General features: G+C 37.9%; 1 protein-coding gene across 1 annotated transcript; it reads left to right on the forward strand.

Annotated features, from left to right (window-relative positions):
• The first annotated feature begins 805 nt into the window (after positions 1–805).
• Positions 806–7,302, forward strand: LOC131024251 (uncharacterized). The gene is made up of 16 exons (XM_057953773.1): positions 806–1,208; positions 1,814–2,008; positions 2,507–2,581; positions 2,668–2,835; positions 3,012–3,175; positions 3,363–3,575; positions 4,228–4,354; positions 4,528–4,716; positions 4,913–4,999; positions 5,338–5,498; positions 5,702–5,821; positions 6,100–6,325; positions 6,410–6,469; positions 6,541–6,714; positions 6,869–6,978; positions 7,056–7,302. The coding sequence occupies exons 1-16, from the start codon at positions 1,026–1,028 to the stop codon at positions 7,219–7,221; spliced, it is 2,418 nt and encodes an 805-aa protein (XP_057809756.1). The 5' UTR covers positions 806–1,025; the 3' UTR covers positions 7,222–7,302.
• The last annotated feature ends 5,108 nt before the right edge of the window (positions 7,303–12,410 follow it).

Genomic DNA, 12,410 nt, shown 5'->3' on the forward strand with positions numbered 1-12,410 from the left:
TTCTGAGTATACACAGAACTCCAATACTCAGCAAAATCAGGAGAAAATAAGACACGATCCAATTTAGATTCAACATGAGAAGGCATAAATCTTCTCCCCGACCACGTAAATCGCAGCCCCACCGTTGGAGATTCAATCAAGCCAGAAGCATCAATAAAGTCACAGAATTCCCGGCACTCTTATGATGTTCTTATGGAATTTTGTGTTCTAAATTATATGCACTCTTATGAAGTTTATGGCGTGAGGAATGCTCATCTGGAAATTTTCCAAGAAAGAAGGATGAATCTTGAGTTTGCTGGTTGAGTTTTTGTAATTAGACAAGCATGCAATTTTTAAATGATAGTACGCCACAAGAAAGACATACTATATCGTTTAAAAAATAAAAATAAAATTACATAATAGCATTTGATAAATCGCGGTAAGATTTTTGAGATTGGAAAATGAACGTGTGATATTTTTAATACAAAAAATGATAGTTTTGAGATATAAGTAAATATGCATTATAATTTGTGACATGAGTATAATTAGAATTTAAACTGCAAAGGACGTTTACTTTTGAGAATTAGTTTTAATAAATAGAAATAGTAAAGCTGATCTCTTATTTCCTTAGATGGAGTGTAACTTTGAAATATTTCAATATCTTTCTTTATTTCTATTATTTGAGTTAGTTTTATTTGATTAGGTATGTTATCAATCTTTCTGCACTTCATATTACTCAATATGTTTCGACTGGGCCAGGCCCATTTAGGTGAAACGAACAATTTTAATAAGCCTGGAATTGGATCACTTGAGCCCGACCCGTTCATGAGTGAAATCAGCCCAAATGAAAAAACAATTGGAATTTCAGCTGAGTGCTCAGTCAAATGGCAATCGACTCGTCCAAGTGAAACCTCAGAAAATAAGCTGAAAAACGATGCAATTCGACAAAAGAAACTGAAATTGTAGAGTTTTTCTTGACGAAATTCGTCTAATCTGTGTCTTTTTTCGGATTTTGGTACCCTTGTTTGCAGTTTTTGGGTTGAAGCATGAAGCGGATTAAAATCTCCTACTATGCTTTGGGAATTTTGTTGAGCTTGATTTGCGTACAATCTGCGCCGCAGGCGTACCGTAGAGACCCAGGACACCCGATGTGGCACCATGGCGCATTTCAGTATGTCAAGGATTCCGTGCGATCTGATGTTCGGCAGATGCTCCACTCTCGCGCCGAGGTACGAATCGCACCTCGAGTGCGTGTGATATGTGAGTAGTATTCTACTATTGTGAACTGTGCGTGCGTGCGTGTGTGTCTGATTGAAGTGATAGTTGTTATGGAGTTCGGTAATGTTTGTTTTTTGAAGTTGTGTCAATTTGTACAATGATGATGAACTGTGAATGAATTCATTGTGAGCGTATTTTAATTGATTTTCTTGAGCAGTTCCTAATTCATCCAATTTCAGTCATCTTTGATGATGATGGTTTTAATATTTTGTGTGTTTGGTTTTGGCTTTGCTGAAATGTTATCTCCGTAGTTGGCTTAGTTAATCCGTCAGTTGTTTCTATATGCATGCTATAGGTGTTTCTGTAATCCAAAATGTGTAGCTTCCTTATAAAAAATTCTAGAAACTGTTGTGTGTTTTTCATGCTGAACCAATATGAAATACTATTATTCACAATCGTTTGGCTTTGTTAATAACTCTAGCACTAGTAATAATCTTTTATGTAAGGAATGCTACATAAGGCTGAATTATCTCGTTACTGTTATAGTTTCAATCTTGTTGTTGTTGGGTTCTTCACCTTGGTTTGATATCTGCTTGCATCCGATGCTCTTAAACAGGTCCCTTTTCAAGTCCCTCTTGAAGTAAATGTCGTCCTTATTGGATTCAATGATAACGGAGGCTACAGGTATACTGTAGATTCTCAGAAGTTGGAGGAGTTTCTGAGAGTTGCCTATCCATCTCACAGACCTTCATGCTTAGAGACTGGCCAGCCGCTTGATATTGAGCACCATGTAGTGTTTAATGCATTCCCTGTAAGTCCTTTAACTTTTCCTTAGAGAAATAAATATATGGTACCACCTTGCTTGATGTTTTATGCTTTGTATTTGTGCCATTATGTTATTAAGTATTTCTTATAGAGAGGGCCAGGAAAATCGACATGTTGAATTTTAGCTAGTAAATTCAGATGTCCGCTATTTTTCTGTTATGTATGTATAACTTCTATAGTTATGTTTAATCATATTCATATGAATAGCACATCCAGGTTCACAAATTTTCTGTTTTCTGTTAAACAACTCATACTATGAAACTGATAACATAGTTATCCGAAAAGGTGGGCATATCACTGAAATACCTTTCTGGTAGCTGATTGACAATTGATGGTACGCTAGCCATGACTGTGATATGCTTCTAGTGGGTTAGGATTTGTCCACTCCATGCTTTTATATGCTGCATACATTTTCTTCAGGAAAGTGCTGTACTTCTTCCTTTCGGAAATTTTCGCCATGATTCTTTCTCAATTCTTGCTGCAGGTTGGACAGCCAGAACTGATAGCATTGGAAAAATCAGTTAAAGCAGCCATGAATTCAGCTGGCACTGCAAGAGAGGTGACACCATATGCATACTTTCACTTTCACCAGGCTGTGTTCCTTCTGGGGTTTATATGAAAATCCGGTTCCCTTTTAGCTAACAGGTAGATTTTGGAAGGGAAGTTCCTCTCTTTGAGGTTGAAGCGACAGCTGTTGAACCAGAATTTGAGAAACTTTATTCCTACCTGTTTGACATAGAAAACGGGGGACACCCTGTTGAAGATATGGACAGACCTAGGCCGACTGCTATCTTTGTGGTTAACTTTGACAAGGTGAGTTATGCAATCTTGATAGGACCTTGCAATGTTTAAACCCAAAATATAGTGATTGCATATGCTTGCTTCTTATTTTGTACTTCTGGAAATTCAGTCTAATAATTGCAAATGCTTTTAGTAGTTAATTCTATGTATAATCTACTGAGTGCCATATTTCTATCATGTCCTTGCAGGTACGAATAGATCCTAGAAACAGTGAGCTTGATCTTGATAGTTTAATGTACGGCAAAATCCCACATCTGAATGAAGAAGAGTTGAAGAACCAAGAGGGGGGTTACATATATCGCTACCGATACAATGGAGGAGGTGCATCTCAGATTTGGCTTGGATCTGGCAGGTATAATGCTATGTTTCTAAAGTTAGTCTGTGTCTAGTCTATTTTGTAGAATGAATACAGGTTACGTTCAGTGTTAGGTCTGTTTGATGAGTATTGACTTGTGTATTCTCACGATAATACTTGTCTGTGGTTACATTTGTTATGTCTTTCTGGAATTCCTGATGTTCTTGGATCACAAAAATCCCAGATATGTTGTGGTTGACCTCTCTGCTGGACCTTGTACATATGGAAAGATTGAAACTGAAGAAGGAAGTGTCAATCCAAGGACACTACCTCGACTACAGAATGTGTTGTTTCCTAGACCTGGTGCTGGTGGTGAGTCGGCCCATGACATCTTCGTCGGCAAGTTAGCTGCTGTAATTGCAACCACAATAGAGCATGTTATAGCCCCTGATGTTAGGTATGCTACTTATGCTCTCTTTATAAGAGCCCAGGGTTATGCGCATTACACATATCGTATTTGCATCAACCAATATGTTCTCATTCATTCTACTTTTTCTAGCGTTAGTCGGGTTTTTTTCCTCACTTCATAAATATTTCTTTTAATCAGCAAAAGCCAAAATACAAGATTATGCAAACAAGTTCTTTCAATTGATTTGACTGAAATTTATAGTGTGTAAACTGTGTATAGTTTGACCTTCTCAATTCATTTTGAGGAAGATATGAGAACCTCTTGTCTTTGTGGTCCTATAAATGGTGGTGTGGGGGAAAGAGTTATGCTACTGAAGAGACCTACTTCATTGTTATATTTAGGTTACTCCAACACGGCTAGAAACTGTTAGATATTAGTCGCTCCTACTTCAAATCAGTATCCTGTCAGACTGTTCGACATGTTAAATGTTGCACCGGGAGTTTCCTCCATGGTTTTGTTTTACTCTTATTATTTGCCTCAATTAGGATTAGCATTTATTTCTTGCACGTCTTCAGCCTTCTGACATTTCTCGTCACATCTTGTTTGTTCTACGTCATTAACTGTAAAAGTTGCCTTTCCTGTCTCTAGTTTGGGTGGTTTAACTTGCATATCTTGCCTAATTTTATCTTACTTGGATCAGGTACGAAATTGTTGATATGACCACTAGGTTACTTGTACCTATTATTGTCCTTCAGAATCATAATAGGTATAATATCATGGTGAAAGGTCACAATTACAGTATAGATGTTGAAGCAATTGAAGCCGAGGTGAGAGTTGATTCCGATCTAACTCTGCAGTTCCCTAATTAAATAACAATTTTTGTAGGTCAACCAAACTCTGTATGATTGAACTTTTGTAATATATTCATATTTCAGAAGTTGGATATACACCATTGCAGTCACATGGTTTTTAACCTCCTCATTGCTTGATTGTATTCAAGGTTAAGAAAATGGTTCACCAAGGACAGGAAGTTGTAATTGTTGGGGGCACACATGCATTACATCGTCATGAAAAGTTGGCTATTGCTGTCTCGAAAGCAATGAGGAGTCATTCCCTTCAAGAAACCAAGACAGATGGACGTTTCCATGTTCATACAAAGACATATTTGGATGGAGCTATTCTTAAGGAGGTAGGTTCCTTGGACAAAATCAATAAAATAAAGCATTGGTAATTGCTTAAGTATCGTACTGCTGATCTGCTTCCCCTTGTAATCTGCTAACAAGTAGCTACATCTTTACCGCCTTTCCGTGAATATTCCATTGATAAATTATTACATTGAACTATATCTGTCCTTCATTTTTATCTGAATATCATCCTAATTGCAGGAGATGGAACGATCCGCAGATGTACTTGCAGCAGGTTTACTTGATGTGTCTGACCCATCCCTTTCCAGTAAATATTTTCTTCGTCAGGTAGTTATTCACCGCTGATTTATGGAACATCATTGGCAATTATATCTAGTACATTTTGGGGGTGAAATGCATGATTGAGTATTTTTATCCTCATTACTGGGATATCTCCAATTTCACCCTTTCAATGGGATGTGAATCAAGCAAAATTGGCTCAAGTGAGATATTATCAAGGGCCTTAAGATATCTCAAAATTTCCATCTTAGTAAATAATGGATTAGCCTTTCCCTATCAAGGCTAATCCCCAAAAGCAAACATCTCCCCTTTGATCACTATATTTGTGGTAATGCTCTTTATGTGCCTTTCCAAATGCTCATTCCTGTATGTTAGCTTCTTTTCAGACCTGGATGGATGATACCGAAGGAACTGGTGATTCCATCCTAAAGCATAAACCTCTTTGGGCTACTTATGGTTCAAAGCGTCAAAAGGATAAGAAAAAGAGATCAGATAAGAGAAAACAAGGAGACTTGTTCCGAACGTACGGAACTAGAGTTGTTCCAGTGTAAGCAAAATTGATCCTTCAGTAATTTCATGAATGAATGTAAATCGCAAAATTTTGAGTTAATATTTCTCTAAGTAGAAGCAGGAACTTCTGCCGGACTCAGTTTGATGGTACCAATAAAATTTCTTCTCTGTTAAAGCTTTTACCTTTCCAATAATACATTCGTAGTATCACAAAATGACTTGTGATATTTGGTATTGCAGCTTTGTCCTATCACTGGCTGATGTAGATGATCACCTTATGATGGAAGATGAAAGTCTTGTATGGACGAGCAATGACGTGGTAATTGTGCTTCAGCATCAAACTGATAAGATACCTTTAAGGTAGGTATTGCACTACCATGTTTGAGTTCTACCGATTCATTCTTCAACTGTCATTTATAATTCACCATAGCCATTCAAGCATACGTAATATCAAAACTGTCTTGTCAGGATTTTAATCAATACAATATCCTCGATAGTTCCTATTTCATTTCACACATTTAAATTTTGACCAACAGTTCTATATGTTGAGGTTAATGGCTCCTAATTAACAAGATTTATATGGTAGCTCACTCATTAACAGAAGATTCTAACATTTTTTAACGTCCTTGGTTGGGCAGCTATGTTTCCGAGCTACAGAGAAGGCATGCTGTACCATCACAAGTTCAGCGACATATTTTGGCCGGACTGGCCTCCGTTGTGGGTGGATTGAGTGCACCATATGAAAAAGCTTCTCATGTACATGAGCGCCCTGTCGTGAACTGGCTCTTGACAGCTGGTTGTCATCCATTCGGACCTTTTTCAAACACTTCTCGCATCAGTCAGTTACTACGCGATGTAGCACTGGTAAACCTGCCTCTTTTACTTATTATTCTGAAAACCTGCATCCTGCAAATTCTGAAACTTCTACTGCTGCTTAATTTCTTCAAGAGGAATGCGGTGTATGCTCGTGTTGATGCTGCCCTTCACCGAATAAGAGAAACATCAGAGGTAACTAACTTCCTTGGAATCCTGAATCTTTCCTCCTTTTATGCACACACGTACTCAAATATCCTTTGCAGGCTGTTCAAGCCTTCGCTACAGAACACCTGAAGACGCCTCTGGGAGAAGCCGTGAAGGGTAAAAAGAACAAGTCGAGCACTGATCTTTGGCTGGAGAAGTTCTACAAGAAGAAAACTAATCTACCGGAGCCATTCCCACACGAGTTAGTTGAGCGGCTAGAGAAATACCTCGATGTAAGTAGTCTTTACTTCTAATACAAACATTATGATCGCCACAAACGCTCCACATTTCCATAACGTTCTCTTATCTTCAGAGCCTCACACATTTCTATAACGTTATCTTATCTTCAGAGCCTCACACATTTCTATAACGTTATCTTATCTTCAGAGCCTCGAGGAGCAGCTCGTAGACCTTTCTTCATTACTATACGATCATCGGTTTCAAGATGCAAACATGAACAGCTCAGAGATACTGCAAAGCTCAATGTTCACACAGCAGTATGTGTTCGGTGCTTGTTTCCTGCTATGTGTTGTTTTCTTTTCCTTTGAGATATTCACGCCCTGTAAATTTGCAGGTATGTGGATCATGTATTGGCGAGTGAGAGGGAGAAGATGAAGTGCTGTAGCATCGAGTACAAGTTACCGACGCACTACTCTCAAAACTATATCTATGCAGGAATTCTTTTTGCTGGCTTTTTCGTTTATTTTGCTGTTATTTTCTTTGCATCTCCAGTGCGCTGATTTAATCTCATCTCTATGAACAACACACATTTTGTAAAATCAGTACGAATTTTGACACGGTAGAATTTGAAAATTCTGATATTTCTTGGATGTTATTTATCATCTTACGAAATTGCAACTGTGTACTGAGTCGGGATTCTTAGTATATAAATCCCAAATGTTAAAGACTATCTTATTCAATTCAAGTAACGGAACTATTTTGTGTGTCACAAGTATAATTAAGCCGGCTCATAGTGACCAAACTATCTTGAGTGTCGCACATGTAGACTTTAAGTTGATTCAAGATTCTAGTTAAGGTACAAGTTTTAACTTTGTTCCTCTCTAACCCTAGGCGATTCGGGTTTTAAGAATGGAGCCCTCTTTCTTTGGAAAGGTATTGTTCCTCCTTTGTGGGAGCGTAGTTTTGTCCTGTGTGAGTGTGATGGGAGAGTTTTTCCACAATGTAACCGGAAGGGATAAGGGATAGTGAAAAGGGTTGTTGATTTGAAGCTAACTAAGAATCGAGATTTAAAATTGTTACTCTGACTACAATGGAGGTAGTGTGCGACCTAACTAGGGCAAATAAGCTTATGATCAGGAAATTCTTCGGCGACCATCAAGATCCACGTGAAGACCTGTGATAGAAACTTCTTACCATCTTGGGGATACGAGGATGGTCAGAGGTTGAAATAGTCGGACATAATATATTTGTCTTCTCACTCGATCTGAATTTAGATAGAGATTGAATATTAGCGAATGGACCATGACCATTTTCCATAATCTCATGCTTCTAAAGAAATCCAACTCTATGCAAACAGTAGCTTCTATGGAGTTTGATGAAATAACTATGTGGGTGAAATTGCATAACATGCCAATATAATGCACCGATAATCTTACAGTTCATCAAGTTGGAAAATAGACCGAGAGGGTTTTGGAGGTCGATATTGGATATGGTGAACTGTGCTTGGGGAGATACCCGAGGATGAGAGTCACACGATCTATCCATGAACTAGTGGTAAGATGTGTCCCTATTGTGGCCCCAAAATCGGATGAACAAGCTGTTGTGCTAGTGTTGTACGAGAAGTTGTCAGCTTGCGGAAAGGTGGGACATCATCTCAAACACCGCGATGTAGATGCATAAGCAAAAACAAACCTCTCTTTTAGGAACTGGCTAAGGGGCTGGTAAAGGAGTGGATTATCGGCGCACTCCTTCCATGAACAAGCCCCCTCCACCAATGACCCTTGTTTGAAGAGCGAATGCTTGAGGTGAGAGAAAAGAGAAACGAACCTTGTCTTTCTCCACGGGATGAGTATAGGAATAAAAGATAAATGATGATTTCCAGGAACCACTAGAAGGAAGCAAATGGGAAGAAGTCGAATCACGCGAGTCGAGATGGTGTTGTGGTGGATATGGATGGGGTTGAGGATGGAGATCTTGCGTCTGCAAATGACAATAGAGAGAGAGTGTGTGGGAAGGAAAGGGCGGGTGGGTGCTGAGAGTTGTGTAAAACCAAATGGTGGGGGTAAGAGAGGAATGAGAGATAAGGGGAACGTTGCTCCTATCACCATCAAGATTAATCACTGGTGAAAGCAAAGAAGAACCACAAGTGGTGGGGATGGAAGAAGCAAGCCAGGGACATGAATAAAGAGGTGGACAATGGCATGGTAGGCGGTGCAGAGGGGGATTAAAGCTGGAAAGAGGTACTGCAAGAGCCTTGGATAAAACAATTAAGACTTATGTAAAAGGACGAGATTCTAGAATTGGAAACGGCAGAGGTTGTCACACAACCCCACTAATCGTCATGAGTTGCCTAGTTTGGAATGCACGCAGATTGAAAAAAAAATTACGGATTCCATAAACTTCGACAATTAATTGTCAAGACTTCCCTAAGTATGCCTTTTGCAGTCAAACCAAACTTGTATCAACCAATGCAAGTATTCGAAATCGGTGCTGAAAAATGAATGGGCTTTTCTTTGTCGATGCAAGGTCAAAGGGGCGGGTTGGTGATTATGTGGGATGATACTATTTATATGTGAATTATTTTGTACTCACAGTATCATATTAACTGCATGGTTGAAGGATGAGAAGACCATTGGCATTCTACCGAATTTTATGGTAATCTAGTGGTCTGGGCAAAAAGAGTACAACTGTTGTGCCCATGAATGATCTTAAATCTTTGCCTCTTTTGCGGAATGCATCCTGCTTTACCCAAGATTTCGTCCACCTGTCCTATTGCCCAAAATTAGAGATGTCAAAATTGACCCGGCCCGATGGGCCGGCCCGGTCCGCCCGTGTTTAGGGCTGGGTTGGGCTCTAAAAATTGAGGCCCATAAAAAATCGGGCCTAAAAAGCCCGCCCAGTGAACCCGTCGGGCTGATCGGGCTTTTGGGCTAAAAAGCCCGGGGTTTTTGGGCTTTTTAGCCCGCCCAAAATTAATTAATTAATATTTAAATTATATATTTTAAAAGTCATAAATAATAAAATTAAAATCTTAAAAGTTAAAATCCTAGTACCCTAATCGCTAATTTGAAATTTGACCACATTCCAGTAGTACATCCTTCCAAATTTCCTATCTGAACCATTGGCCCCTTCCAAATTTCCTATCTTGAAAATTATGGTTTGCAAAATAAGAAATTCGATTTAAAGATTATTGGCCTAAATGCATGAATTAACTATAGTCTATAGCATAACTTTAAATTTGTTTGATTTTTATCATGTGATTGAATTACTCAATATTACTATTGACCTGAATGTCCGACTCTTCCCCAAACTACATCAATTAATTCGTGTAAGTAGATTCTAAATTCCACGTTAGTTTTATTTCAAGAGAATTTCTAATTTAAAATTATTTTTCATTATTTTTAGAACAAAAAAATATCAAAAAAATATGGGCGGGTTTAGCCCGACCGCCCGATGGCCCGATAGGGGCTGGGTTGGGCCTAGAAATTTACAGCCCGATTTGATTTTGGGCCGGCCCGACCCGACCCGATAAAAGGCAAAGCCCGATGGGTTTGGGCCGGGCTGGCCCGACCCGTACCATTTGACAACTCTACCCAAAATGTATCCTCCCAAACACAAAAGACACAAAACACATAAAAAGAAGACTTGATCTAGACCTAAATGACACACAAAAAGAGCACGAAAAATGGGCTCGTCACCTAATAACGAACCAGAGAATATTTGCATGGCAACTATTAAAGCGACTTTTTGATGTCGATTATGGCTATGATATGGCGTAGCTAGTCTGGGGTAATTTTTAACAAAATATTAGCTAACTTAGAGAAAAAATGAGGAAGATCACAATCCTCTAATCAGATGCAAAATTTCACGGAAACAATCATACATTCTTTACATGGTTGTATTTTACGTAAATGATCACGATCCTCTTGGACATTTCCTAAAAATATACTCCCTCCGTCCGCCAAAAGTGGGGCACAATTACTATATCGGGCGTCCGCAAAGAGTGTACCACTTTTCTTTTAAGGAAATAGTCCCAACATCTATTTTAATCTTTTAACCTTACAAACACTCTTTATTTATTAAAAAAACTCACTCCAAATTCAATCTCAACCACATATCTCATAAAGTGGTGGGACCCTTTCTCCACTACATCAAAATCATCACCAATTTTATTAAATCTCGTGCCCACCTAAAGTGCCCCACTTTTGGCGGACGGAGGGAGTATTATATTATTTCATTATGTTGGATATCACGCGATGATGTTCAATTGTTTAGTGAAGTGTGTGTGTGTGTGCGCGTTTATATATATATATATACACACACTTTATGGGATTGGTTAGGTTGTAAACCACTCTTAGAGTATAAAATAATAACAAATTTACACCATTGATCTACTCATAATCTAACGGTTGAGATTTAATATTTGGAAAATCGTGTGTAAATGTCTGAATTCTATGTAGAATATGTCCAAATTCATTGTATAAATGTCTGAATTTTGAAAACTAACTTTTTCGCACCCTATGAAATTCGAACCAGTACCTTGAATTAATCAAACAAAGTAATGAATCAATTGTAGATTTTGATGATCTAAAGGCCAAAAATAGTTCCTATTTTATATTATAAACTGAATTTTTATTTTAGCGCATCCAAATACTCTCTCTCTTTCTCTTTATATATATATATATATATATATGTGTGTGTGTGTGTGTGTGTGTGAGAGAGAGAGAGAGAGAGAGAGAGAGAGAGAGAGAGATATTTTTGGTAATGATTTATTGTTTTATTATGTGTGTATGTGGAACTATAAATGACTAAGTGTTTATTTTTTTTATTTCATAAGCTAATCTACATTAATGGTAGATTATATTAGAATTAAACTTTTCACATAGATAAAAGTCTCAAGAAAATGTTAATTAATTATAAAAGTTTAGAAAAATGCTAGAGTCATGAGAAGTGATTAAGTATAAATATAATTCGAGAAGTTATTGTATTGCCACATTTTTTTATGAGAAAAAAGTCTCAAGAAAATGTTCATTGATTATAAAAGTTTAGAAAAAGGCTAGAGTCATGAGAAGTGATTAAGTATAAATATAATTGGAGAAGTTATTGTATTACCACATTTTTTTTATGAGATGAGAAAGTATGATGCCCCCTACATAAATAGACGTCGTCCATATGTTGGATGAGCTATCAATTAGGGTTTGCTACAAGTGTAATTGTGCATCATCGAGTGTTTCGACCGGTCACCTATTTGAGAAAGAGGTTGAATCATATGTAATATTAAAATTGTGGATTTGTTCGCCACCAAATTGACTCCAACGATGGATTTGTTGGCCACCAGATTCAACTCAACTTGTGTTACCAAACCAAGGAACTAATATAAACAAAGAAGAAAACTAATAAAATAAGGAAAACCAAGTAAAACCATGAGTTGCCTCTACGTAATGCTAGTTTTTAAGTTGTGAATCATATTGAGAAGGTGTTATCACTTGGACCAACTCATTTTCTTCCCTCACGTCCGCTAGTCTTAGGAACAATGGGATGATGGGATCAAGGACATCCTATTGTCACATGTGGTGTTCCTCTCCGCACTTAATTTGCTATAGGGATTAGATTTGACGAAGCCGTCGTTTAGCTTCGAGCAAATAAAAGTTCTATGCCCACAGCTAGACTAGTTAGCAGTAAGTCCAGGGTGGTTGAATCCACAGACAACTGATTGTAATCTCTTCAGTCAAGGTGTCACTAAAAATGG

The sequence above is a fragment of the Salvia miltiorrhiza genome, chromosome 5 (genome assembly GCF_028751815.1).
Source record: "Salvia miltiorrhiza cultivar Shanhuang (shh) chromosome 5, IMPLAD_Smil_shh, whole genome shotgun sequence".
NCBI lineage: Eukaryota > Viridiplantae > Streptophyta > Magnoliopsida > Lamiales > Lamiaceae > Salvia > Salvia miltiorrhiza.

Coding starts and splice junctions, on each gene's coding strand:
- LOC131024251 (XM_057953773.1), top strand. CDS start 1,026: ATGAAGCGGATTAAAATCTCCTACTATGCTTTGGGAATTTTGTTGAGC. Junction 2,582..2,667: donor CAGCTGGCACTGCAAGAGAG/GTGACACCATAT, acceptor TTTAGCTAACAG/GTAGATTTTGGAAGGGAAGT. Junction 6,470..6,540: donor GAATAAGAGAAACATCAGAG/GTAACTAACTTC, acceptor TATCCTTTGCAG/GCTGTTCAAGCCTTCGCTAC.